At 34.4% G+C, this 26,138-nt stretch overlaps 2 protein-coding genes across 4 annotated transcripts; one reads left to right on the top strand and one right to left on the bottom strand.

Moving 5' to 3' along the window:
• Positions 1-793: 793 nt before the first annotated feature.
• Positions 794-9,187, bottom strand: LOC107665941 (stimulated by retinoic acid gene 6 protein homolog). 3 transcript variants are annotated; one of them, XM_016457008.1, is made up of 18 exons: positions 9,038-9,187; positions 8,364-8,424; positions 8,005-8,105; positions 7,763-7,893; positions 7,539-7,659; positions 7,369-7,414; positions 7,038-7,166; positions 5,785-5,852; positions 5,593-5,704; positions 5,343-5,499; positions 4,647-4,722; positions 4,451-4,532; positions 4,278-4,326; positions 3,925-4,042; positions 3,644-3,763; positions 1,749-1,912; positions 1,340-1,486; positions 794-1,256 (listed from the first exon to the last, which is right to left on the bottom strand). In XM_016457008.1, coding segments are annotated over exons 1-18 (1,905 nt in total). In that variant the 5' UTR covers positions 9,040-9,187; the 3' UTR covers positions 794-1,035. The 3 variants fall into 3 exon arrangements, with proteins under 3 accessions (XP_016312494.1, XP_016312495.1, XP_016312496.1); XM_016457009.1 differs by having other exon boundaries at positions 1,167-1,256; positions 1,340-1,398; XM_016457010.1 differs by lacking the exon at positions 794-1,256 and having other exon boundaries at positions 1,398-1,479.
• Positions 9,188-10,917: 1,730 nt separating this feature from the next.
• Positions 10,918-21,146, top strand: LOC107665944 (beta-1,4-galactosyltransferase 1-like). The gene is made up of 7 exons (XM_016457015.1): positions 10,918-11,033; positions 11,064-11,418; positions 12,831-13,066; positions 17,312-17,499; positions 20,520-20,642; positions 20,730-20,834; positions 20,918-21,146. Exons 2-7 carry the CDS (start codon positions 11,091-11,093, stop codon positions 21,045-21,047), a joined length of 1,110 nt encoding a protein of 369 aa, XP_016312501.1. The 5' UTR covers positions 10,918-11,033; positions 11,064-11,090; the 3' UTR covers positions 21,048-21,146.
• Positions 21,147-26,138: the final 4,992 nt, after the last annotated feature.

Raw genomic sequence — 26,138 nt, forward strand, 5'->3', positions numbered from 1 at the left:
CGTCATCTGAAAAAAGGACTGAGGTCAAATGTCAAAAAAATAGTAATGTACTATTCTATGGTATTTACGTAGCAAATACATAAATAAATTAATTCCAAAATCCTTGAACAGAGTTGATTAAAGGACCAGCCATTCCTTAGGATAAAGAGTAGAAAATTGTTCTTCAGCATTTAATATTGTAAACAGCTATTCAAATGGATAATCTTCCTCTGTAAAGGCGCTGAAGGCAAACAGTGAGAATTCAGGGTGCTGACAGTCATGCGCTCACACACCAGTGTCTGAATTTAAAAACTAAGGAATCAGTGGAGAAAAAGCTTACGCTTCAGAAAGAATGGGCCTAGACATGCTGCAGTCACCTCTTCCACATAGCTAACAGACAAGAACCAAAAAGCATTCTTTCAATTATTCATCTTGGAGTAACATCATGCTTTAGAATTTCTCACAGTATTATGGGAAGGAGCAAATTTCACTCTAAAAGAGAAGTTTTGTTATAGTCTATAATATACGAGGACATTATGAACTATCTCACCAACATATAAAAATCAATTCACACAGAAATGTATTTTATATATTTACCTCAAATAATGTAAATAATCATTTTAATTATTTAATTCATTTTAACTTTTTTTTGGACATACACCATAAAGTAGGGTGACCATACGTGCCATTTTCCCAGGACGCGTCCTGGCCAGGATTTCTATATTGCCTAAAATATCTAGGTGGCCAAATATTGTCCTATCCTAACAAACCATACATCAGTGGAAAAGCTTATTTATTCAGCTTTCAGATGATGTATACAGATGATGTATACACTTATGACTGGTTTTGTGGTCCAGGGTCACATTTTATTTGACAAATGCAGATGAGTCATCAGTCTTTTTGGTCCTTTTGTATCAAATAGGAAAGACAACATTTGTCAAGTCTCTATCTCCTAAAAATTAGTCAGAAGTGCAATAGCATATAGATGACCTCAAAGTTGCAGACACAAAACCCTGCTCTGCACTCCAGGAATCGATTTCAGGAGCTCCAGCTCTTTCAGATATCTGACTGTGTTGGTTCTGTTTCTGCAGTTTTGTTGTTGTCCAGTTCAGCTGCTTGTTGAGCCTGTGAGGTGATGGCTCGGGCTAAGAGGAGTGGGTCTTGGTTGTCATTCTGTGCCAATGTTTTTCTCTTTCTCAACAGGATGAGTGCAGGGTTCCTCAGCAGTGTGTACAGCAGCAGCCAGCGCACGTGTACTCTGCCCCCTACTGAACATCCTGTTAAACAGCAGACAGGGACAGTTATTTTATTAGATGTCTGTTTTTCTGAATTTGTGCTATCATATATCTATCATTTTTACCTGTTTTATTGCTAAAGGTTGCATAAGAGGACACTGCAGGTCCTTGTTTCTCCAGTGTTCTGCCAAGCAGTAGATGGCAGAAAGACACCATAACTGGGTTGCTATGGTAATGATCGGCAAATATCATCCCTATCCATGTACTATATCCTGCCCAAAAAAACATTATAATAACCATTGTACAAAAATACTGGAAGATAAAAAAGGTAAAGGTATTAAAAAATCACCCAAATGTAATTAATTAAATATTTTTAATGAACATAAATACCTAAATATAATTAAATAAACAATAATAAATAAGATAATTCAAATTCTAATTATCATGTTCCTATTATCCACTTTGAGAATAAAATGATATTTAGAAAATTAAAGGTTTTTTTTCACTGTACATCACTGCATATGTCATTATTACCTGGATCCATGGACTCATAGCCCCGCTGCATGATGGTCCGATCAATGCGTGACACCAGCCATGTACCCACAATGCAGCTGCTTAAAAGGCGCAAAATGCAGTTGCTCAACCCCATAACCACATTATAGAAGAAGAAGAAGTAGTTAAAGCAGTGGAACGCTTTTCTGTGGAAGGAGAAGAGAAGATATTCAAATAGTTTTTTTTAAATATATACACTACCATACAAATGAGTAAGGTCATTTTTTGGAAAGACATTAATACTTTTATTCAGCAAGGGCACATTAAAATTGGTCAAAAGTGACAGTAAAGACATTAATAATGTTAACACATTTCTATTCCAAATAGAAATTCCTATTCATCAAAAATTCTGGAAAAAACAAATACACAAAAATATTAAGCAGCTCAGCTGTTTTAGCATCAATAATAATAAGAAATGTTTCTTGAACAGAAATCTGCATATTAGAACGAATTCTGAATGATCATGTGACAGACTGGAACGATGCTGAAAATTCAGCTTTGCCATTAGGAATAAATTACATTTTAAAGTATATTGAATATAAAACAGTAATTTTACATTCTAATAATATTTCATATTATTACCGTTTTTACTGTATTATTCATCAGATATTTGCAGACCATTGTGAGCATAAGAGACTTCTTTCAAAACATTAAAAAATCTGACCCACCCCAAAAATTGCATAGCATACACTACCGTTCAAAAGTTTGGTATCAGTAAGATTTTTAATGTTTTTAAAACAAGTCTCTTCTGCTCATCATGGCTGCATTTATTTGATCAGAAATACAGAAAAAAAACAGTAATATTGTGAAATATTATTGCAATTTCAAATAATGGTTTTCTATTTTCATTCTATTATTTCATTTCTATTTTCATTACTGCAGTCTTCAGTGTCACATGATCCTTCAGAAATCATTCTAATATGCTGATTTATAAATAGATTGATAATTGATAACAAAAATTGATAAAAAGAACAGCATATATTCAAAATAGAGATCTTTTGTTATAATATACACTACCGTTCAAAAGCTTGGGGTCAATATTTTTTCTTTTTTTTCTTTTCTTTGAAAGAAATTAATGCTTTTATTCAGCACGGATGTGTTAAAAAGTGATAATAAAGACTTATATTGTTGGAAAAGATTTCCATTTTAAATGAACGCTGTTCTTTTTAACTTTATTTATCAAATAATCGTGAAAAAAGTATCACAGGTTCCAAAAAATATTAAGCAGCACAACTGTTTCCAACATTGATAATTAATCAGCATATTAGAATGATTTCTGAAGGATCGTGCGACACTGCAGACTGGAGTAATGATGCTGATGAAAATTCAGCATTGCATCACAGAAATAAATTATATTTTAAAGTATATTAAAATAGAAAACCAGTATTTTAAATGGTAATAATATTTTACAATATTACTGTTTTTTCAGTATTTTTTGTCAAATAAATGCAGCCATGATGAACAGAAGAGGCATATGTTTAAACACATTCCCCCGGTTTCACAGACAAGACTTAAGCCTAGTCCTAGACTAAAATGTAAGTCTGAGCTGTTTCAACTGAAAGATACTTGCATTGACTGATCTTAAAATATATCAGTCCCTTTGTTTTGTCTCAAGATGCACACCAGTAATGTTTTGTTCTAAGCACGTTTATAAAAATAGCTTAAATGTCTTAATTGAACTATGATCTAATCCTGGCTTAGTCTAAGCCCCGTCTGTGAAACCGGGCCATTGTAAATTTTACTGATCCAAAACTTTTGAACAGCAGTGTATATGGTTGGTTTATCACTCATAACACCTTATCGTGACTGTTTAAGGTCAATGCATATTCACAGTTTCATCGTTTTTCATTTGAAAAGGTGCTTTGTTGTTGTCCTACCTGTTGTTGAGTGCAAGGGGCTTTTCTTTGTCATCAGGTGAGAGTTTGTCCTGCAGGAAAAATACTTGGACCAGAATAATCTGCACTACCACCAAGGCTATCACTAAGAGTATTGTCAGCCTGCAATCACACAAAACACAGTTTTAATGCTATTCAAACACTGCATATCATTAATAAATTAACATGATGTTAGCTATAAAATATAATCTCATCATGCAAGTTCTTGTTCATTATGCTTATGAAACATTAATTTGGTTATGAGATGTTTTAATGGAACTCACAGAATAATGCCTACACTAGAAAGCCAGCTAAGAAAGTGTCCCTTCTGGATTGGAAGAACAACTCCATACACAAACAGCAAGGCAAAAAGAAACTGCACAAAGTGAACTATCAGAAACCCTGCAGAAACAAAAAATCTGTTTATTTAATACAACAAACAATGTCGTCATCAAATTCTTTCATATATTTGAGTCACTTTGACTAACAACACTACAAAAGTAAGCAAAGCATGCAAAACACAGATGCCCATGAAGTTACTGACCTCTCTGAACAGAAGGTAAACTCAGCTGATCTCGCCACACCACTACATGAAAACTAAACATATATTCAAAATTTTAGAGAGAAATTTACATACCCCACAGAGTGAAGGCAATCTGCCAGCCTGAATATCTTGTTATAGCAGCCTGAGAAAGAAAAGCATTTGGCATTATGATCAACAGCCTTCCCTAAATGCCACTGAGATGTTTTTTTAGTCAGTCAAAGAGGAAACCCAATGAAACCCTTTACAAAAACAAAACCTTTACTCACTACACTGACTGCAGGGCTTGGTTTATGGAACTTCTCTGGAAGAAAAGTTTTCTGTCCTCTCCACAATCTCTTTAAATGTTTCCTGCAGTCATAAATGGAGCTTGCTGTTTGGTAGTTTTTTGAATGATTTGATTTTAATTACTGAAAGTGCTATAATGTTGTATTTTATACATAAAGAATGCGTAAATAAGCATACCTGTAACATACTAGCACGTGAAAAGTGTAAGTAACAGATGTGAGAGTGGAAAAAATGGTTGTCGCCAACCAAGACCCTGAGAAAAAACAAAAATTTTAAAAACATTAAATCATTGTACATCTATGTTTTGAAAGAAGTCTCTTATACTCACCAAGGCTGCATTTATTTGATAAAAAAATACAAATACAGTAAAAACAGTGATATTGTTTATTGTATTATTATAATTGAAAACAACTGCTTTCTATTTGAATAAAATATAATTTATTCCTGTGATGGCAAAGCTGAATTTTCAGCAGCCATTACTCCAGTCTTCAGTGTCACATAATCCTTCAGAAATCATTCTGATAGGTTGATTTGATGCTGAAGAAGCATTTCTTATTATCATCAATGTTGAAAATTATTCTGAATATTATGGCGCTTAATATTTTGTGGAAACCATGATACATTTTTCAAGATTCTTTGATTTCTTTTTCATAGAATGTTTAAAAGACCAGCATTTTTTAAAATAGAAATATTTTGTAGCAATGTAAACATTTATACTGTCACTTTTGATCAATTTAATGCATCCTTTCTGAATAAAAGTATTCATTTTATTCAATAAAAATCTTACCGACTCCAAACTTTTGAATGGTAGTGTAATATGTACAGTGACTATAAATAGAAGCAAAAAGAAAAAAGGCGGCTCTTATATCTTACTTCTTGCAACAAAGCTGAACTCATTCATCCTGGGAATGAGGGACGTGAACAAATTGTTTGTTTCATTACAGGACGATGCAATCTCTGCAAGTGAGTTCTTCAAAGCATCTAGTTTGTCAAAGGTGTAGTCACTCAAGCTGTAGTCCGCAAGGGTCATCTACAAACAGACAAACACATTTGCATTTTTAGCTTTAATTACTAAAAAAACTCAATAAATAATGTGTGTGTGCATTACTGAGTGCCGACTGACCATGTACAAGCCAATCAAAGAGATAATGGAGGTGCCAATCATCCTGTTAGGGAATTTAAAATGAGGATCCCAGTCATACACTCTTCTACGGAACCAACTCTTTTCTTCTGGCCTGAGGGACAATAGAAGAATGATATTGGCTGATTGGTGTAAATACAGTAATACATGCATTAACGTTGGATGAGTGTGTACCGTTCAGGGGGGCATTTCAGTAAAGTCTGTACATATCTGAACTGATGGAATTGTAGATCCTCCTCACTCTATTTAACAGAGAAACATTACTCTTATAATGAAACATTAATCTTTTTAATTTATTAATATACTATTGTTCACTGTAGATTCATGTTGGTGCATTATGCACATGCTAAATTATACAACTTGAAATGTAAAAAAATGTACCTGCATATGAAGAAATCAACATTAACGAGATTAATAAATGCTGTAAAAGTATTGTTCATTGTTATTTTTGTTTTAGCTATTGCATTAACTAATGCCACCTAATAGAACCTTATTGGGTCATTGCGTGTCAAATCAACCACATTTCAGAAACTTCCCTGGCTCAAATTTTTGATTTTGGTAGGTCTGTTAATAAAAATCTGTTGATTTTAGCAATCTTTGTTGCATTATGTGCTAATGGTGACCATTCAAAAATGGGGAAAGAGCACTTTTCACGTTTTTTCTCCAAAGTGTGCATGCCTGTAACTCAGGAAGTATTAAAGATATCTTAATGTCCTTTTAGATGTTGGGTCTTAACAAACGTTCCTTTTGGCATCTTCATTTTTAAGGCCCTATATGGTTCAGTTCCAGATATATTGGAATTTCCATATGGCTCCAGGAGTAAATCGTTAAATTGTACACATTTTCAGTCGTCAAAAACCAAAGGTGGGTCACTTTGCATTAATATGATACTTCTTTTCTTTTAAAGAGGAATGTGAGGAATAAATAATGTTGAAACTAGAAATGTATCTTGTTTCCTTCTGTCAAAACAACTGCACTAATTCTTAATACTTCTTGAGTTACAGGCATGCAAAAAGCTTGAAAAGTGCTTTTTCCCCATTTTTGAACGGTCACCATTGGCACATAATGTAACAAAGATTGCTCAAGTAAACAGATTTTACTAACAGACCTACCAATCTCTCTGTAAAAATAGCGTTATGATGCTGCCATCTTTCTGAAGTCATTTTTATACCCCTGTAATTTGGCTCTGAATCTCAGGTGTAAATTGCCATTATGACCCCCCTCCACAAAATAGTGGATTACTCAGTAAATATTCATCCATGGTATTTAATATTTTAGCTTTCATCACTATACATGTTTATATTTTTTCAGAAAAAATATGAGCAAAATCAAAAATTTAGCCGGGGAACTCTGGTTGAGTTGACACGGAATGACCCCATTGTAAATTGATAAAATAACTTAAATTATACCAAGACTCATGATCCGACCTCATCAGGTTGCAGCTGCAGGTGGATTCTTACTGCCTTCACAATGATATACACGAACCGTCCCAGCAGGAAAAACAGACACAGGAAGAACGGCCATAGGATGATCAATTTCTCGTGATGGCCTAAAATCTACAACCAGCAAAATATGTTTAAATTGTGTATTTATCCAGCTACAAATTATTATATTTTATTATACAAATTATATCCATTCAAAGACACCTTTGCATGCTATGAACACTGAGAAAATTATACCTAATCTTATCTGGTATCAGTAATAATATAATGTTATTAATTAATAAATTAAAGTTAATTATTAATCATATTCACCCACCTTTCCAGAGGGACAGCTTATCGTGTCATACAGTCTCACAATGAACCTGAAACCCACAGAATATAAAAAATAAACAGTCGGTTCAACAACTCACAAATCCCTTTACAGATAATATGTTTGCCTTGCCAAGATTTTAGACTGAAGGTTTGAGTAAGAGTTTTTTCATGTACCACATGAGTGTATATAGAAGACCTAAAACCCCTCCTAGTAGTCGGTTTGGCGTTGAAAGACAAGCAAAGAATGGCAGGTAGGCCACGCCAACTTCTATTGCTCCTACCACGTACACAATAGCTGAAAGAGACAGGTCATACAGATAAAGGTGAAGAAACATTTCTCATTATTATCAATGTTCAAACCAATATATGAAATGTATGCACAGTTATATTAAAACTACCTTTAGCCCAGTTAGGCACAGTAAATGGTGTGTAGGACTCAGAGAAAAGCTGAATCACACTGGGAGCAATAGCACCAAATGCAAAACCATAAGACCATCGGTTACTTAGACTGCATATGAAATCTAATGGCCTGCAATGAAACACACACGCACACACACACTTAAAAAAACACTAAGACATCTGAAAACACAGATATAAATATTAAACCTAGATCTAAAGATTTTGTTCCGATATCACTTACACCACAATACCAAATCGACCCCTGAGATATGGAAAGCGATGCTCAAAAGGTTGAGCCCTCGCTCTGCGCTGCACAAATGAGAGCAGAAATACAATGCAGACCTAAAACAGAAAAAGAAGTATGCTACATTACAAATACACCCTGAGAGAAGTCTAATGATGTAACAATTCTAATAAAGCATAAAACACAGACAGTATATGGACACCAGTTGACGTCAACTAGTAAAAATATAATCTAATACTCATGTAATCACTTCAGCTCTTATAACAGTGAAGCATTACTTCCTCTTCTAGAGAAAGTGTTGCATGTTTGTCCTGAGGAAAGACAGTTCTCTCTGGACTAATGCAAGCATTACTCACAGCAGGAACAAGAGAGCAATGCAGGAACAAATCCACTGAAATTCCATTCTGACATTCCTCCCTAAGAGAAAGAGGGGAGAGAGAAATATGAGAAAGAATGAGCGAGGGGTTAGAGCACAGCATGAATCAATGAAATAGAAGCTGAATGAAAACAGCTTCTGTAACATTATGATTAAAATATAAACTACTCCACTTACTTTATACAATCAAAGCATTATTTTCAGGGTAATTATCATCACTGTTTTAAATTTATTATATAAGACGTTGTGTCCTAAAAGCATAATCTTAATATCAACAGATAAGATTTATCACACACCAGTGACCTAAAAACACTTCCCCTTATCAACAGAAAAATTGCCCTCATTTTTAATGAGTCAATTTTAAATAAATTTTAATTATTTACTTATTGTCTCGAAAAAAAAAAAGAATATGTCTCACAGAATGTAACATGTTTTTAATTCTAAAAATAAATTAAAATGAGTTTGTTATTAGTTTAAATTTGTGTTACTGTAAGCTGTTTAGATGACAAAATTCTTGGTTTAGGTAATGAACCTTTTAATATAAATATAATATAATATAATGTAAACAATCTAACCCACCAAATACAGAATATCCTTCTTAAGTATACTGTCAAATATTCTCTGAAAAGTTCTTCAAAAGCAGAAGTAACTCACATGATTTCTGAAGTAGTGGAGTGATCCTCTACTACTATATTGTTCGTAGACAATGACTAGTTAGATTGAAAGTTGTTCGCCTTCATAACAAATACTAATTCCAGTGTACTATCATATAAAGTAAAGCTTTCACTTCTTGAATGAGGAGATATATAGTCACATGACTGGACAACCTTTGACCCAGGCCACACGGTAGTGTAACTCGAGAGATGTGCCAGTGTGTTTTATTGACTGTACTGTTACTGTGTAATGAGTCCAAACATAGATAAGACTTGCTGTTGAACTAGAGCAGATGGTTTAGAGCTCACCGTTTCTCTGTTTGTGTGCTACAGCACTGCTGAAATGTATGTAGGCCTACTGACTAAATTCACACACAGTGCTCACCTTTGTGTCATCCCGATTTCAGATTAATTTTCTCAGCAGCAAATGGTAAATAAATAACTAGTATACAACGCATCATGTTATGGCAGGATTTGCTGCTGATCACTCAAACTAACACTTGGGGGCGCTGTTGATGAGCTAAGAAGAGCCCATCAGTAATCAATCACTGACTTTAAAATGACTGTTGCATAATGAAAATGATTTCTAATAAACTATTTAAATACCTGTCCTATACTGTATGATGTCGAATGTATGTAATATCTGTACCTTCAAAAATATCTTACATTTCTTTCAATAAGCTGAAGAAATTTTAACAGAAGAAAACTTCTGAAAGAACTTTTACAGTAGCCTAGTTATGGATGCTATAATTTAAGGTACAACATATGTCACGTCTGTTTGATTCACATATAGGCTACATATACAATGACTCAAGCCAGAAAGACACTTTAGAGTAGGCCAATGAGTGAGCATTGTATAACAAAACATCAAACGTGACTTATTAAAACAAGTTTGCTAGATGAAAATGCATTTGGGCACTCAGTCATTCTTGAGACATGGGACAAAACAGGTCCAGCAAGGGTAACTGCTTTTAGGTTTAAAAATAAAAATATTTTCAATTTTAAATGTCATGAGGGATTAATAATAGAATGTATTTAACACAATTATCACCTTCAATTACATTTTCTCATTATTATACCAAATCTGTGTTTCTTAATGTCCTCTCACTACGTCTAAAACAAAAATACTTAAATGTGACTCTTGAATAGAAGCTTTATAAACAATAACATACTCACTGTTTGTTGTGTTTGTTTTAATACAGTAATTGACTGATTCAATGTATTTGCTAGTTAAAATGACTACAAATTCAGGTTTTCGTCATCACCATCAGATGTGTCACCTCCGTCAGTTCTGTCACTTCCGTTAGTTTAATATTTTGATAATATTTCATTATGATATTTTATATTTGTTGTGGAATTGTTGGTCACATGTGAAAGTGTAATATGAATTTTGCACCGTTTTGTCCGACTTCTCAAGAATGACTAGACTATTCACTCTACCTGTGGTTACTATGCTATCTATCACACCTGCTTAAACTTGAGGGTACTTGACTTCGAAAGATCTAGCATCTTCTGTTTGCAAATGCCACTTGGTTTGATATTTTCTCTAATGCAACTAAATTAATTACTGTCCACTGTATTTCCAAATACACATACACGCTTTGTAAAGACTTAGGCTAATGTTTTCTTTTTTTTTTAATGATAGGCCTACATGATTTTTGTTGTTGTCATTGTTATAAATCAACCGCTTAGAATAACTACATTTGAAATTTAATTTTATGAAATTATTTAATTTTTAATTTGATAAATTTTGAATTAATTTATTTAAATATCAGCCTAATAAGATATAATAGGTCGTAGGCTACCTGTAGCCTTTTCTAGTACTGTTACAAGTGCACTAGAAACGCCCACCGTTGTCACTTCTGAGCTCTTCAACACAGCTCTTCACCAATGTGTAGAAAACTGCGATTTACAGTGGTCAGACGCGATCAGTATCATAAAAATTTCACGAAAAGGATTATCCTGATCATCTGATGAACGACAAGGCAGAGGTGTTTTTGTTCTTACAGAGTTTTATTGTTTGTAAATGAAGTGGTCTCCGTAGTTTTCTGAGAATGAAGGAGTCGGTTCTGCTGAATGTGGGTTTCTTCACCAAATCATGCGTCGTGCTCGTGTGCCTCTGCGGGGTTCACCTCATCGTTGCATTGTTTTTTTATTTAACAGAGTCGCCTATGACATTTACGAATTACCGACTAATTCAATCAGACTCTGATCAATTTCATTCACAAACTCATAGAACTGCCGCACTTGGCATCCAGTATGACAATGGAACAGAGGTAGATGTAAATAAACGGATCTATACTAATGGAAGTGTCATTAAATATGACTTGGTAGAGGAGCCCCCAGTACTAGAATCATGTCCTGAGACGTCACCACTTTTGGGTAAGTTAACCTGAAGTATTTGTGCATCTGTTGCTCAGTTTTTTTTTTGTTTTTTTTTCTTTTTCTTTGTGTGTGTGTCCTGGTATTCCCTACTTTATGGGGACCAAATGTCACCACAAGGATAGTAATACCAGTAAATTTTGATCTTGTGGGGACATTTTTGGTCCCCATGAGGAAAGCTTATAAATCAAGCTGAATTAAGTTTTTTTGAAGGGTAGGGTTAGTGTTAGGGGATAGAAAATACAGTTTGTAACAGTATAAAAATCATTACACAGAATGTCCCCATAAAACATGGAAACCCAATGTGTGTGTGTGTGTGTGTGTGTGTGTGTGTTAACTTTACATCAAGAGACTAGGGCTAGTTGTCACACTTTTTACTCCAATAAATAGGGATGTAACGATTCACTCAACTCACGATTTTTTTCTAAACAAAATTAGATTTAAGACAAATTATAAATAAAAAGGTGTCCTTTTCTTATTGCTTGGACAAAATGCTGCACATTTCTTTGTGGAACAGAAATATGTCAAATAACAAAACTAAATTGAAATTTGAAAACAAACCCTAAATCTAATCAAATAAAATTTGAATCACAATCCAAAAGATGCTGAATACATGCAGCATGAGCAGTTCAAAAAAAAAATCTAAATTAGATTGCTTAATTTGACATTTTAAAACAAAAACAGAATGCTCTGACTTTAGTTTTGTGAAACTATACTACATAAAACATCTGCACGAAACAAAGAGCAGAAGCTCTGAATGAGACGCAGATTCACTCTCTGACAGCAGGTGGCGCTTATGGAACAGCAGTGATACAGCGTTGCCTAGGTTACCGCTGTAAACAAAGCAGCGCAGCGCTTATGAACGCTGCTTTAATATGAATTGTACAGAGACGAGATGAAAAGAAAATAGCCTATCATCTAAATTTTCTAAAGACAGTCAGTTCCCCTCAGAGATACATTCATATAAACTCCTACCCCAAATGTATCGCGATTCATTTAACATCTCAACCGATTTGAATCGTCACATATTTGTATCGATTTTCAACCGACTCATGGTGAATCGTTACATCCCTACCAATAAAGGATCAGGAATATTTTGAATTAGTTGTTTAACCATCATACAAAACATACATTTGTGTAATTGGATGTCTGAGTCAAAATTTTATATTTAGTTAGAGTTAGACCCTAGAGTTAGGCCACAACAAAGTTTCATTCTTTCTTTCTTCTTTTTTTCTTGTTCTTCTTCTATTTGTTGGCTTACTATTAGAAATGTTGGACAAATTAAAGGAAGTTGGCCTGTTTGAGACAGGAAGTAAACTGGTGCATAAGAAGGGTCTTCCTCTTTCATGTCTGCAAACTTTCTGACCCCCACTTTCCCTTACTGTCATTCTCTCTCCCCATTCCCCTTTCAGTGGGTCCACTGCGAGTTGAATTTTCTGAGCCGGTAAATCTGGATATGGTGCATAAAGGCAATCCACAGCTGGTGATGGGTGGCAGGTATAAACCCAGCGATTGTGTGGCTCTGCAAAAAGTGGCAATAATCATCCCATTCAGAAACAGAGGGGAGCACCTGAAGTACTGGCTCCACTACCTTCACCCCATCCTACAGAGACAACAGCTGGATTATGGGATTTATGTCATACAACAGGTACAGCACAAAACTATTTATTAACTTTACTCCATCCTACACAGTTGACAGAGCAGGGTGGAGAAGAGATATCCGGATCTCAAATACACTCACTAGTTTGCACACTAATCAAGACATATACCAGTGAGCTGAAATCCACACCTGGGGCCTCATTTATAAAATGTTGCGTATAAACCGTCCTAAATTTGTTCTAAGATAATTTCTCAAAAGTGCGTAAGTGCGACAGAGGAAACGAACGTGCGCATAAAAACACGTGCGTACGCCTCTCTTCCAGATGTGACATTTATAAATCGCAAATTATCTTGAAATTGTGCGCAGCTGACTAGTACATAAAACATCTGCACGAAACAAAGAGCAGAAGCTCTGAATGAGACACAGATTCACTCTCTGACAGCAGGTGGCGCTTATGGAACAGCAGTGATACAGCGTTGCCTTGGTTACCACTGTAAACAAAGCAGATCTCCACCTTGTAAACACCCCCTAATTAATATCATTACCATATAAAAGAGCACACGCCAATATCCGAAATTTTATGTTTGAGAATGACGAGCACAAAGAGAAAAAAAAAACTTTACTGAGTCTGAAATTGAGGCAACATGGAATAAACTGTGTACAGAAAGCGAATAAAGAACTCTCAACATTACGCTACTAAAAAAGTCAGTTTAATCTCGCAAAAACTCCCATTAATAACAAATCTGACTACACTGCACAATTAATCTCTTACACTGCATCTTTGTTGTTTATGATGAATTCGGTGCTTGCACGTACACCGCTTTTATTATTATTGCAGCTTAGATGTTCAAATAGTTGCACTACTCCGACTTTGCCACAAGGAAAAGTGTGTATGCCTGCTCAGACCCTGACGTGGCGGTAAGTACTTTTCCACTTCAAAAACCGTTTTTATAAATATGAACGTTGCCGTGGATTTTAGGGTACGCACACTCTAAGATCAAATCTGTGCATACGCAGATTTTATAAATGATGCCCCTGATCTCACCACACAACCCTCCAACAGATCTACACATAGATAGATAGATAGATAGATAGATAGATAGACAGATAGACAGACAGATAGACAGACAGACAGACAGACAGACAGATAGATAGATAGTATGGAAATGCGGTGACTTGGCTTTGCATAGACAACATGCTTGGTCTGACATTCAACTGCTTTGAAATTTGCTGTGCAGTAACAATGAAAGAGAAAATGAGAAATGCATCCTGAGAACATGAACAAACATAGAACATATATAACCCATTTCTTTTTATGTTTGTTTGGGTGTAGATACTTTTGTCTATTAAAAAGTACTTTTTATGCCAAGCTTGGAATCTTGGTCTGATCTGCCTCACAGACTACTGCTATGTTAAATCTGGGTTTTGAAATAGTTGTTAGTTGTAGGAGCTGCTCGCTTCAATAACATTGTGTGAACGTGGGCTTAAACTCTGTTCAGATTTAATCAAAACAGATTTAATTAAAATAAAACATGATAATCTATTTTTTGAAGTTCTGCACTATTTTTAGTTGACTACTCAGATGTAAGCACATTTCTGATGCTGTTTAAATGAACACTATTGTACAGATGATCAGATGTTCCTTCTTCCTCTGAAGCTGCTTGGAACATTCTCAAATCATGCTGGACAACATGATTTGAGAATGTTCCAAATATACACTACCATTCAAAGGTTTGATGTCGGTAAGATTTTGTAATGCTTTTTAAAGAAGTCTCTTATGCTCGCCAAGGCTGCATTTATTTGATAAAAAATGCAGTAAAAGTAATTTTGTGAAATGTTATTATAATGTAAAGTAACTGTTTTATATTTTAATATATTTAAATATATTATATTATAATAATATAAAATATTTTAAAGTTTTAAAAAGTAATTTATTCCAGTGATGCCAATGCTGAATTTTCAGCAGCCATTATTCCAGTCTTCAGAAATCATTCTAATATGCTGATTTTGTGCTCAAGAAACATTTCTTCTTATTATCAATGCTGAAAACAGTTGTGCTGCTTAATATTATTCTGGAATTCTTTGATGAATAGAAAGCTCAAAATAACAGCATTTATTTGAAATGTTGTTACATTATAAATATATTTACTGTCACTTTTGATCAGTTTAATGCATCCTTGCTAAATAAAACTAAGTGCCCACAAAAGTTTGAATGGTGGTGTATATATTTCTTCCTTAAGTCTTGCTGCCATTAAAACAAAAGGGAGACATCAAATACTAAAAGTTTCTGAAATTAATTTACAAATTTCACTTTAACTTTAGACCTACACTCTAAAAAATGCTGGGTTAAATACAACCCATTTATTTAACCCAGCATTTTTTAGAGTGTAATACTTCAATAAATCAGTTCATAACTACCTCCTCTTTGTGTTTCTTTTTTGTCATTTCAGCCTCTTTTTCACCATCTGTTCACCTTGTTCACAGGAAAATCAGCATGCAAACTGCCATGCAGACTAAGAAATGCATGCTTATTTGCTTATTTTCTTTGTGTGTATCTCTGCATGTGTTTATAACACATAAGTGGGGTCATGCATGTCTGATTGACTGATTTAGCTGCGATCATTAAGGTCCTATCAATGTCAAGGCGATCTTGTTTGCATAAAATATGTGTGCGATTAATCTATTTACATGTGAATTTTACATTTTGGCTCAAAAAAAAAAAAAAGTGTTTTCTTCTGTGTGAGTCCAGTGCTGGGTAGTAACCGATCACATGCAATCTGGAGTACATAAGCAAATTTAAAAAAAATAAAGTACTATTCCATTTTAAAATACTCAATCAGATTACAGTTACTTTTTAATTTATTAAATGATTACATATGATTCACACAATAGCAATATATTAGTCATATTATTCTTTTTCATCTTTTAAATTTTCCTTTCTGAAATAGCCTACCACTTATATCAGCTTATATTAATTTGAACAATTAAAGAATTTAGCCTATAGTAGCCTACTATACAGAAATTCATTAAAGTAATCAAATGTAAAAATAAAGCACTGCATAGACTTCACCATATAAATTAAACATATTATTCATAACAAAGTTATGAAATATTCAGTGAAGAGCAGTGAATAATTCTCTCATTTTCTTTTGTTGCTTGATTAACTGATGATGACAGACAAGCATAACAGATTATAAGCATTCCATTACTTTTCAAACTGTTTATTTTCACTTAAGACATAACTGACTGTATTTAGTGAAAACTCACCAAGATGGACATTTTGACATATTCAACGCGCAAAGTAGCCTATATTTGTTCGTGTTTCAGTTCGTCTTGAATCGCGCACACGGAAAGAGCTTGGGGAACAGTGTCTCCTCTGCAGCGCTGTGCGCTTTTTAACACTTTTTTTAGTATCGAGCAAGAATGGCAGGAGACTGTATATGACAGTCACGTTACATGATTTGACTGATTTGGATGTTACGCAGAAAGGGTGATAGCGCACCGCATTAAAGGAATGGAACTTTCATGTTTTCATAACCGCTGACCAAATTCGAAAACGAAACTAAAATTAAATAATCTTTGACAGCAAGGGGACCCCCTGGTGTTTCAGGGGCCCTACGCAACATGCATACTTTGCGTATAGGGAGGATCGGCTCTGCCATTAACCACTGTTGTGCTCAGTTTTGCTGTGTGCTTTGGGTCATTGTCATGTTGGAAGGTAAACCTTCTTCCCATTGACAACTTTTTGTGGAGAATTTGTGATATTGTTGTCACATGCACACAATGACCACTCTTTGTCATAAGTTCCTGCAACTGCTTCAAAGTTGCTGTAGGCCTCTTGCTAGCCTCTCTGACCAGTTTCCTCCTCGCTCTTTCATCCAGTTTGGAGCGACGTCCTGATCCAGGGAGGGTCTGTGTTGTACCAAATACCTTCCACTTCTTAATAATAGACTTTACTGTGTTCTAGGCATTGATAAAACCTTTGAAATGTTTTTGTATCCATCTCCTGACTTTATCCCGGAGATCTTTTGACAGTGCCTTGCCACCCGTAGTTGATTGTTTGCTTCAGTTGCACTACCAAGGACTGAAATGCTCCAGGAAAGCTTTTTTCATGCTGTAATCTAGTAATCAAAAAGTAGTCCAATTATATTACCTAAAATGTGCAATGTAATGGAATACATTACTAACTACAATTTTTGTCATGTAATTTGGAATCAGTAATGGACTACAATTTGTAAGTAATCTACCCAGTCATAAGATCTCTTGTAAACGTGCTTTGTGCTGCTTGTTTAGGATGGAGAGGACACATTCAACAGGGCGAAACTGCTCAACGTGGGTTACGCAGAGGCTCTAAAGGAGTACGATTATGACTGTTTCATCTTCAGTGATGTAGACATCATCCCCATGGATGACCGCAACACCTACAAGTGTTATAGCCAGCCACGCCACCTCTCTGTGTCCATGGACAAGTTTGGTTTTAGGTAAGACGAAACACCACCCATACACATAATATAACATGTAACATAATATTTGTTAAGTGACACCAGTATCTGAAAGTTCTAGTGCCACCTCAGTTGAAGCTTAAAAAACCAGCTGCTCATGTTGCTCAAAAATGTATTTACCTAAACAAATGTCCTTCAGGTAAAGTACAGGAAGCAAATTCAAGGCGTGCATAAATTAAATATCCTGTTATGTTAGTAGAAAGATGGCTCAAAATGATCAAGGTAATTTGGATCAAGGCCGATCGCAATGCAGCTGTGTAAACTGTATATGCAGAGCATGACAATATCCTTTAACCTTCTCTGACGTGGTCTAAAGTAAACGGTTAATTTAAGATGATCATACACGTAAAGATGTTAAAGAGCAGGGAACAACTGACACTGTGAATACTGCACTAGTAGTTTGATGGTTAATTATTTAATACAGCCACACAAGAGTTGTGTACAGTTGTAACAGGAGAGTCAGGAACAAGAAAGTAAATTAATCTTTGCCACCTTTAAATTTTGTGATACAAAGCCACACAAAGATGAAATGCCACATGGAAGCCACATTAAAATATGTTGCTTTGGTTCTTTGTTTGGGAAATGCTGCATCAAAAGTGATGATAAAGACATATATAATGTTACAAAAGATTTCTATTTTAAATAAATGTTATATTGAACGTTCTATTCATCAAAGAGTCTTGAAAAAAAATGTATCACGGTTTCCACAAAAACATGAAGTTTTTAACTTCGACAATAATAAATGTTTCTTGAGGACCAAATCAGCATATTAGAATGATTTCTGAAGGATCTTGTGACACTGTAGACTTCAGTTATACTTCCCTAGTTAAAATTCAGCTTTGAAATCACAGAAATAAATTATTTAAAATATATTAAAATAGAAAAGTTATTTTAAATGGTTGTGTTTTACGATATTGCAATTTTTACTGAGTTTTTGACCACACAATTGAACATTAAAGACTTCTTGCCATCTTGCCAACCCCTAACTTTTTAATTCTATTTCCAGTCTTGCAAGAATTTGATGAGAAATTGAGTTTATTGAAATTTGAGATTTGACTGAGATTACAGTGTGTGAGATTACAGAGACCGGTTTCACGTCTCTCTCCATTTAATCTCTTTGCTACAGCTGAAATAGTTTGTGTGTGTGTGTTTGATTTGGCTTTCCCGTGGACAGTCACACCAGGTGAACAGTCAAAATTCAGACACAATAATGCAGTATGATATTTACACAGAAAAAAAATTCAAATAACTTTACATTCAAGTTTCTATTTTGAATGTTGTCCCCAGTTATATTTGCAATGTAAACATCAGCAGTAGCCTACACAATATATCAAAGTCTCTCAAGGTAACATACAAACCAATCTTTTCATCAGCTTTTTTGTTTAATTGAATTACGTCAAGCACAAACAAATCGGAGTAGATTTTAAATGTACAAAGGCTGAATAAAAGGTGTACCTGACGTAATACCAGACTTAGTCTGTGAAAATAATTCCATTTAGTTTGAAGCAAAACCTGAAATGCATATCAGATGGTGTCGTTGGGTTTGGTTTTTGTGTGGTTTAGCTTTCATGACACTTAGTTTCAGTTACTTAAGGAATGCAGCTCTTCTACTCTTTATAGATAGCACCAGTATATTTGTAATATTATTCCACTGATGGTAAGCTGAAGATTGGAAGTTGGAACCCAAGTGCAGTTTTAATGAACAGAAGTAAACCGGATACAAATCAAAGCTAAAACATAACACAAACATGAACTTTTGGAAAACTTGTCTGTTACAGACTTGACAAACTCACCAACAGCAGGTTATACAAATAAAGCTAGATGGGAAACATGAGGGCTATATATACACATGGACTAATGAATAAACAAGACACACCTGAAAGTAGTCAAGACAATGAATTACTGACAAGAGAGAACTGAAGCTGACCACCCATGAACCCTGAAAACATGACACATGGGGTGTTTCTCAATACCTAAATCGATGCTTCCTCGGTTTCTCGCTCCTCCGTCCTCCAGCCTGTGACCTGGAAACCAATCAAAGTTAGCCATCTTGAAGGACATCTCAATTCCAGTGTTGCCAATTTAGCTACCTTGTAGCTAGATTTAGCGACTTCCCCGCCCCTTTTGAGACTTTTTTCAAAAGTTTAGGGACAAATATAGCAACTTCTTGGACCAACCTTATCTAAGTTCTCCTCTTGCCCACTGATCTACGTTCATCTTTATATAGATCAGTGAATTTGCCATTGTGATGTCATCTAGTGACATTTAGCTACCAGTTTTAGCTACTTTCAGTTGAAAGCAGTTGGCAACATTGCTCAATTCTCCAGTTGCGCCACGAGGTATGCGGAAATCTGTCTTGTCGAAAAACCTGATGCACGTAGAAATTCTCCTCCCCCTTCACATCTGTCTTACCTTTGCAGTTTACATCTCATATACAACCCCAAATCCGAAATAGTTGGGACGTTTTGTAAAATGCAATGAAATCAAGAATCTGTGATTTTGTTAATTCTCTTTTACTTTTATTTAATTGACAAAAGTGCAAAGAAAAGATTTCCAATGTTTTCACTGACCAACTTAAATATAAACAAATTTTGATTCCGATGGCTGCAACTCACTCCAAAAATGTCAAGACAGAGGCTAAATAAAAGTGAAAAGGTTATAGAATATCCAAATTAAACTGTTTTGAAAGAGTCCACAATAAGCAGGTGAACTGGTAATAGGTGAAGGCATCATGTTTGGGTATAAAAGGAGCTTCTCAGTCTTTGCAAGCAAAGCTGGATCATGGCTCATCACTTTGTGCCAAATTTCATGAGAGAAGTAATTCAAGCAAATCAAAAATCACATTTCTCAATGCAAAATCGCAAAGAATTTAGGGCTTTCACCAGCTGCCATACATAATAATGTGAAAAGATTCAGGGAATCCAGAGAATTCTACATATGAAAAAACTACATATGAAAACAATATTTTTCATTCAAAAATTGATTCTGTCTGAATGCAGGTTACCATATAAACAGTATTTTGGGGGTGTATCAGCAATGAGTATAGAGCAGTTTCAAAAGATCAATGGTTTTCCCAATAACTACTGGGGCTGGGGAGGAGAAGACGATGACATCTTTAACAGGTGAGGAAAATACAGTAACTGTCTTACTATTAATTACAAATTCTTGTCATATCATATGTGTTTTAATGACTGTTATTATTTTTGAAGGCTGGTATTTCGAGGCATGAAAATATCAAGGCCGAGTGGAGACATTGGTAAATGTAGAATGATTCGTCACTCGAGAGACACGAAAAATGAGCCAAACCCACAGAGGTAGTCTGTCTTTCACAAACACACGTGCATAAATACAAGCCAGATTGAATGCCCTTCTAAAGTTGTATCTCTGTTTTTAATAGATTTAAGAGAATTGTTCACACACGACAGACAATGAACACGGATGGCATCAAATCACTCAGATACAAAGTGATAGATATAGAGAAAGACCAGCTCTACACCAAAATCACAGTGGACATCGGCAAGCCATGAAACCTCTAGAGCTCTGAAGAAATAGATGTTTTTCATAGGATAAAATGGATCTGAAATTAAAGGGGTCCTATTATGCTTTTTCACTTTTTCAACTTTAGTTAGTCTGTAATGTTGCTGTTTGAGCATAAAAAAGATCTGCAAAGTTACAAAGCTCAAAGTCCACTTCAAAAGGAAATATTTTATTTAACAGAAATCACTTTTCAAAAACTACAACGAATGACTCGTTTGGACTACAACGCATATTTTCCAGGATTTGTGATGTCACAAATATCGACGAATGGGACGAGACCTGGTTGAGCTGCACTAGAGAAGGCAACGAGTGTTATCACTATGTCGGAGACACGCTAGCTTTCCCAAGGCAGACAAACTTAGAGTGTTTACAATCATCTGGGTTTAAATCGTGCTCAAATTGATTTGATTTTGACGCAATATTTACACTGAAGCTCGCAGGTGGCTATGGTAAGGGGCATGACATTTCCCGACCAGGCGCCGAGTGGTGCCAATCACAACACACACTGGCTCAGCTAACCAATCACAGCACATTTCGTATTTCAGAAGGCGGGCCTTCATTTGATACAGGAACTATTCGAGCCGTTCATGTCAGACTGGGGAGAGAGGTGTCGTAATAATGTAAAATATGTGAAAAATAATGTTTTTTGAACAACCTAATATGAGAGCCTGTTCTAGTACACCCCCAAAACAAAATCAAGACTTTGTAAAAGAGCATAATAGGACCCCTTTAATGTACATTTTTGTGTCATGGAAAAAAAAAATATTTATAACATAATACACTATTTAATAATAACAGATTTTCATTTGAAATTGATGTAGCAAAATAATTTGTAGGAGGGAAAAAAAATTTTTTTTTGTGGAAAAACCTTGAAAAAATTTAAATGTAAAGAATAAAACAAAAACCTTTCTTGTGGCTATACCTTTAAAATACTGTGTATTTTTGCATTCTTTTTAGTGCAGTGGACATTAGACTTCCATTGTAAGGTATTTTGTGGTAATAAAAGTTACTAAAACTAAAACCATAAAAAATGTTGTTACTTAAATCTAATAAATTTAAATTGAAATAAAAATAAAATATATAATTACTGAAGCAGTTGATTTCAACTAGCTACTCGTTTTCATTTAGTTTAAATTTGAATTTGAAGTACTAAAATAAAATGAAAAGTAATAAAAAAAAATAATGAAAAATGCATGGACATGTTTTAAAAAGCTAATAAAAATTATGAAAATAAGAACATTACTAAAATTACGTTCCAAAACTTAAGAACTAAAATTAAAGTGAAATTAATATATAAAATGAACACACAAATATATAACAGATTAATTTTAAATTAATTAATTTAAAATAATGTATATCAATCATACTAAAATATCACAGATGGTAATACATGTTTTAGCTTCTCGTTTGCATTTAGTTTAACTTGAAGTACTAAACTAAAATGAAAAGTAATGAAATTGAATGAAAAATATATGGACCTGTTTTAAAAAAGAAAAAGTAATAAAAAATTATTAAAATAAGAAAATAACTAAAATTAAGTTCCAAAACTTAAGAACTAAAATTAAAGTGAAATGAATATATAAAATGAACTCACAAATATATAACAAATTAATTTTAAATTAATTAATTTAAAATGTATAACCAATTATAATAGTATGTATATCAATCATACTAAAATAACACAGATGGTAAAGCATGGCATCTATCGAATGTTGAGGAAAAGAATGAAGAAACACAGATGTTCCATTTCAGATGCTTTAATTTGGCCACAGATCTTAATGATCCTGTATGTCGTGCAGGAGCTCAGCAGTCGCCATCTCTTGTGATTAAAAGGTCTGATTTGGTTTTCCTGAAAAGGACACACACAAAAAAATGCTGTCATTTCATAACCAAATATAAGGAATGTACTCCAGCCGTCTGTGTGTATGTGCACGTGACCTACAGTCTTTCCACACACAGCAAGCACTCGTTGGCGTAGGTGTTTCCGTCACTGCCGCACACAGGTGCGAAGTTCATAGGACACGCCAGGATCTCGGCCATCTCAGCACACACGGGCTACAAAACACACACATACACGCATTTGTGGCATTGCATTCCAATAGTTTTAACCCCTGAAAGATAAATGAACTAAAAAAAAAAAAACACACTAGTTAATCATTCACTGAGAACTATTCTCGTTATTCACCTAAAGCGGCTAATGAACCGGAAGTCTCGCCCATAGGCTTACTTCCGCGTTGAAGAAAAAGGTTCTATGTTTTTTTTACTTTAATTTTATAAATGTTTTCTTTGTGTTATTTTTTGAAGTATTTTAATAAAACTGCCTCATTTATAGGTTGACATAAATGGTCATTATGAATCAAGTTATTGATTAGACGTTTATTGCTAACTGGAAAAAGAAGATTGTCTCCATCTACAGGCTGAAACAGGTCAGTGCAGGTTGATTTCTTGATTTATGACAATAGCCCACGCAGATGAAATACTGGAAGGCTTCGATAAGTATGATAGCATTAAAATGAATATTAATAGCCTAATTGTAATACTTACATGAATATTTCGTTAGAGCAGCATTCTTATTTGCTGGACTACATTATTACAAACACAGTTCAGGGACTGCAGTGCTGGTTTGAGCTGTCAAGGGGTCACTTTATAGTGCACTTAACCTCATGTTAGTACCAGTATACTAGTCTGAAGAAAGTAACATGATTTAGAGGTCCCTTTGTTTGCAAATGAAAATTAGACGGAAAACAGATTGTTATGATATTGGTTCCCTAAAGGTTATCAAAATAATTATTAGGAGGTTAATGATTACAAGTATATGTTTATAATATGGGGGAAGTAATGATTAGAGAGTCGGACTCGTAACCCAAAGGTTGTGGGTTCGAGTCTTGTACCGGCAGGGATTGTAGGTGGGGGGAGTGAATGTACAGCGCTCTCTCCCCCCTTCAATACCACGACTGAGGTGCCGAACCCCCAACTGCTCCCCGGGCGCCGCAGCAAAAAATGGCTGCCCACTGCTCCGGGTGTGTGTTCACGGTGTGTGTGTGTTCACTGCTGTGTGTGTGCACTTTGGATGGGATAAATGCAGAGCACTAATTCCGAGTATGGGTCACCATACTTGGCCACATGTCACGTCACGTCATAATAATCGAGGTGAAACTTTGTTCTCCTGGTCTGAAGCTCTGGTTCAACAGTAGAAATCAAATCCAACAGACAAAGAATCAGCAACACAGCTGCATTTACTAAAAAAGAAACATTGATGAAAACAACTGAGACCTAAAGTTTTCTCAAGGTCTTTTTTCAAGGTTCTAATTATAGTAATGAAAAACACAAATAGTATGATACTATTGCTATTATTAAATAAGAAATGCTATCTTAGATCAGTGATGTTTGAATGAGTTTACCAGCATACTGTGATTCACAACTAGGGCCAAAAGGTGGTGATGAATTACTATGCTTGATTCCTGTCATAGTTTTTTAAATAAGCAATCCATCATATATTAATTGTATATTATTTCTAGTTCTTTATTGTTATAATATGTATTATATTATTATGAATTTATAGTTTTATAATTTAATGACATTTATTTAAAATTTAGAATTTTAATAATTTTATAATGAATTTATAGTTTTATAATTTAATGACATTTATTTAAAATTTAGAATTTTAATTATTTTATAATGAATTTATAGTTTTATAATTTAATGACATTTGTTTAAAATTCAGAATTTTTATTATTTTATAATGAATTTTTGAGCCATTTAAATGATTCAAGATGTTCTAAGGATTATGGTATTTAGTTTTAAATTCAGATACATGTACCAGTATCAGTAGTAACAAAATTATTTAACTATAGATGTGGAATCGAATATTTGTTAACTCAATGTTTGTGTAAAACATCCTTAAGCGCTGAACGTACAGTAGTAGTATGTTAAACTACTTGATTCAAGTGATGAGCTATTACTCAGTACTAATCCGATCACTTCCTGACAGTGTTTTTTTTACGGGAAAGAATCGAAGATAAGCAGCATCAACACCATGACACTGTAATCACAGCTGATTCAATCAGCACTCTTTGTCTTGTCTTCAGCAGTCTCAGTGTTTGTCCTGATGAGCAGAACACCTAAACTATCATTCTTCAAAAGGCCATATTATACTGCAAAAGGAATTCTTCTTCTTTTAGTAAAGTACATGATGTAAAATGAAATGACAATTTTAATGCGATGAGATAATACAGCTGCAATCTGGGTGAAAGGCATCACAGTAAAAGGAAAATGACTCTCTTACAGGAGCATATCACTGTGCATAAATGGTTATGCACACGTGCAATCATGCCACGCATCAAAGATCATTAGCCACATCATCACATCATCCTCATAATTGATCCATTATCCAGTTTCTTATTGGTTGTCTAAACACAAGTCTCACATAATACGCTATAATCAGTCAGTATAGGCTATATATAGAGAGTTATTATCTCGGTGTACTAAAATAACTAAAATTAAAACATGAATTATTAAATAAAAATAAAATAATGATAACAATATAGACATAAAAAACTAATTGAAATGACAGAAACACAAAACAACATTAGGCTACAAAAAAGTTAACTGAAATGAAAAGAGAACATATTAAAATACTATATCTACACTCTAAAAAATGCTGGGTTGTTTCAACCCAACTTTGGGTCAAATATGGACTAACCCAGCCGTTGGGTTAAATTTTTTATGTGTGTGTGTGTGTGTGTGTGTGTGTGTAGATCTTTTTTTTCCTTTATCTACTTTAAATCAATTTCAATAAAACTGTAAAAATAAACCACACTCTAAAAAATGCTGGGTTAAATACAACCCAGTGCTGGGTAAAATAGGGACAAACCCAGCAATTGGGTATTTAACCCAGCATTTTTTAGAGTGCAACAAGAATACAAAAACTACATTTCAAGTGTTTCAATAAAGTCAATTTTTTAAATAATTTTCGGTTTTAACTTGGACCTCCTTATATAATATAATATAATATTTATTTATTTAGTCATTTAGCAGACGCTTTTATCCAAAGCGACTTACAAATGAGGACAACAGAAGCA

The sequence above is a fragment of the Sinocyclocheilus anshuiensis genome, unplaced genomic scaffold (genome assembly GCF_001515605.1).
Source record: "Sinocyclocheilus anshuiensis isolate Anshui unplaced genomic scaffold, SAMN03320099.WGS_v1.1 scaffold775, whole genome shotgun sequence".
NCBI lineage: Eukaryota > Metazoa > Chordata > Actinopteri > Cypriniformes > Cyprinidae > Sinocyclocheilus > Sinocyclocheilus anshuiensis.

What these genes read in the sequence shown, in the direction of transcription:
- LOC107665944 (XM_016457015.1), top strand. Translation starts at nt 11,091, where the DNA reads ATGAAGGAGTCGGTTCTGCTGAATGTGGGTTTCTTCACCAAATCATGC. An exon ending in ATGGACAAGTTTGGTTTTAG is followed by an intron (nt 17,500 to 20,519) that starts GTAAGACGAAAC and finishes GTCTGAATGCAG; the next exon opens with GTTACCATATAAACAGTATT. An exon ending in AATGAGCCAAACCCACAGAG is followed by an intron (nt 20,835 to 20,917) that starts GTAGTCTGTCTT and finishes TGTTTTTAATAG; the next exon opens with ATTTAAGAGAATTGTTCACA.
- LOC107665941 (XM_016457008.1), bottom strand. An exon ending in ATTGCTCTCTTGTTCCTGCT is followed by an intron (nt 8,106 to 8,363) that starts GTGAGTAATGCT and finishes TTTCTGTTTTAG; the next exon opens with GTCTGCATTGTATTTCTGCT. An exon ending in CTGAAATGCCCCCCTGAACG is followed by an intron (nt 5,705 to 5,784) that starts GTACACACTCAT and finishes ATTGTCCCTCAG; the next exon opens with GCCAGAAGAAAAGAGTTGGT.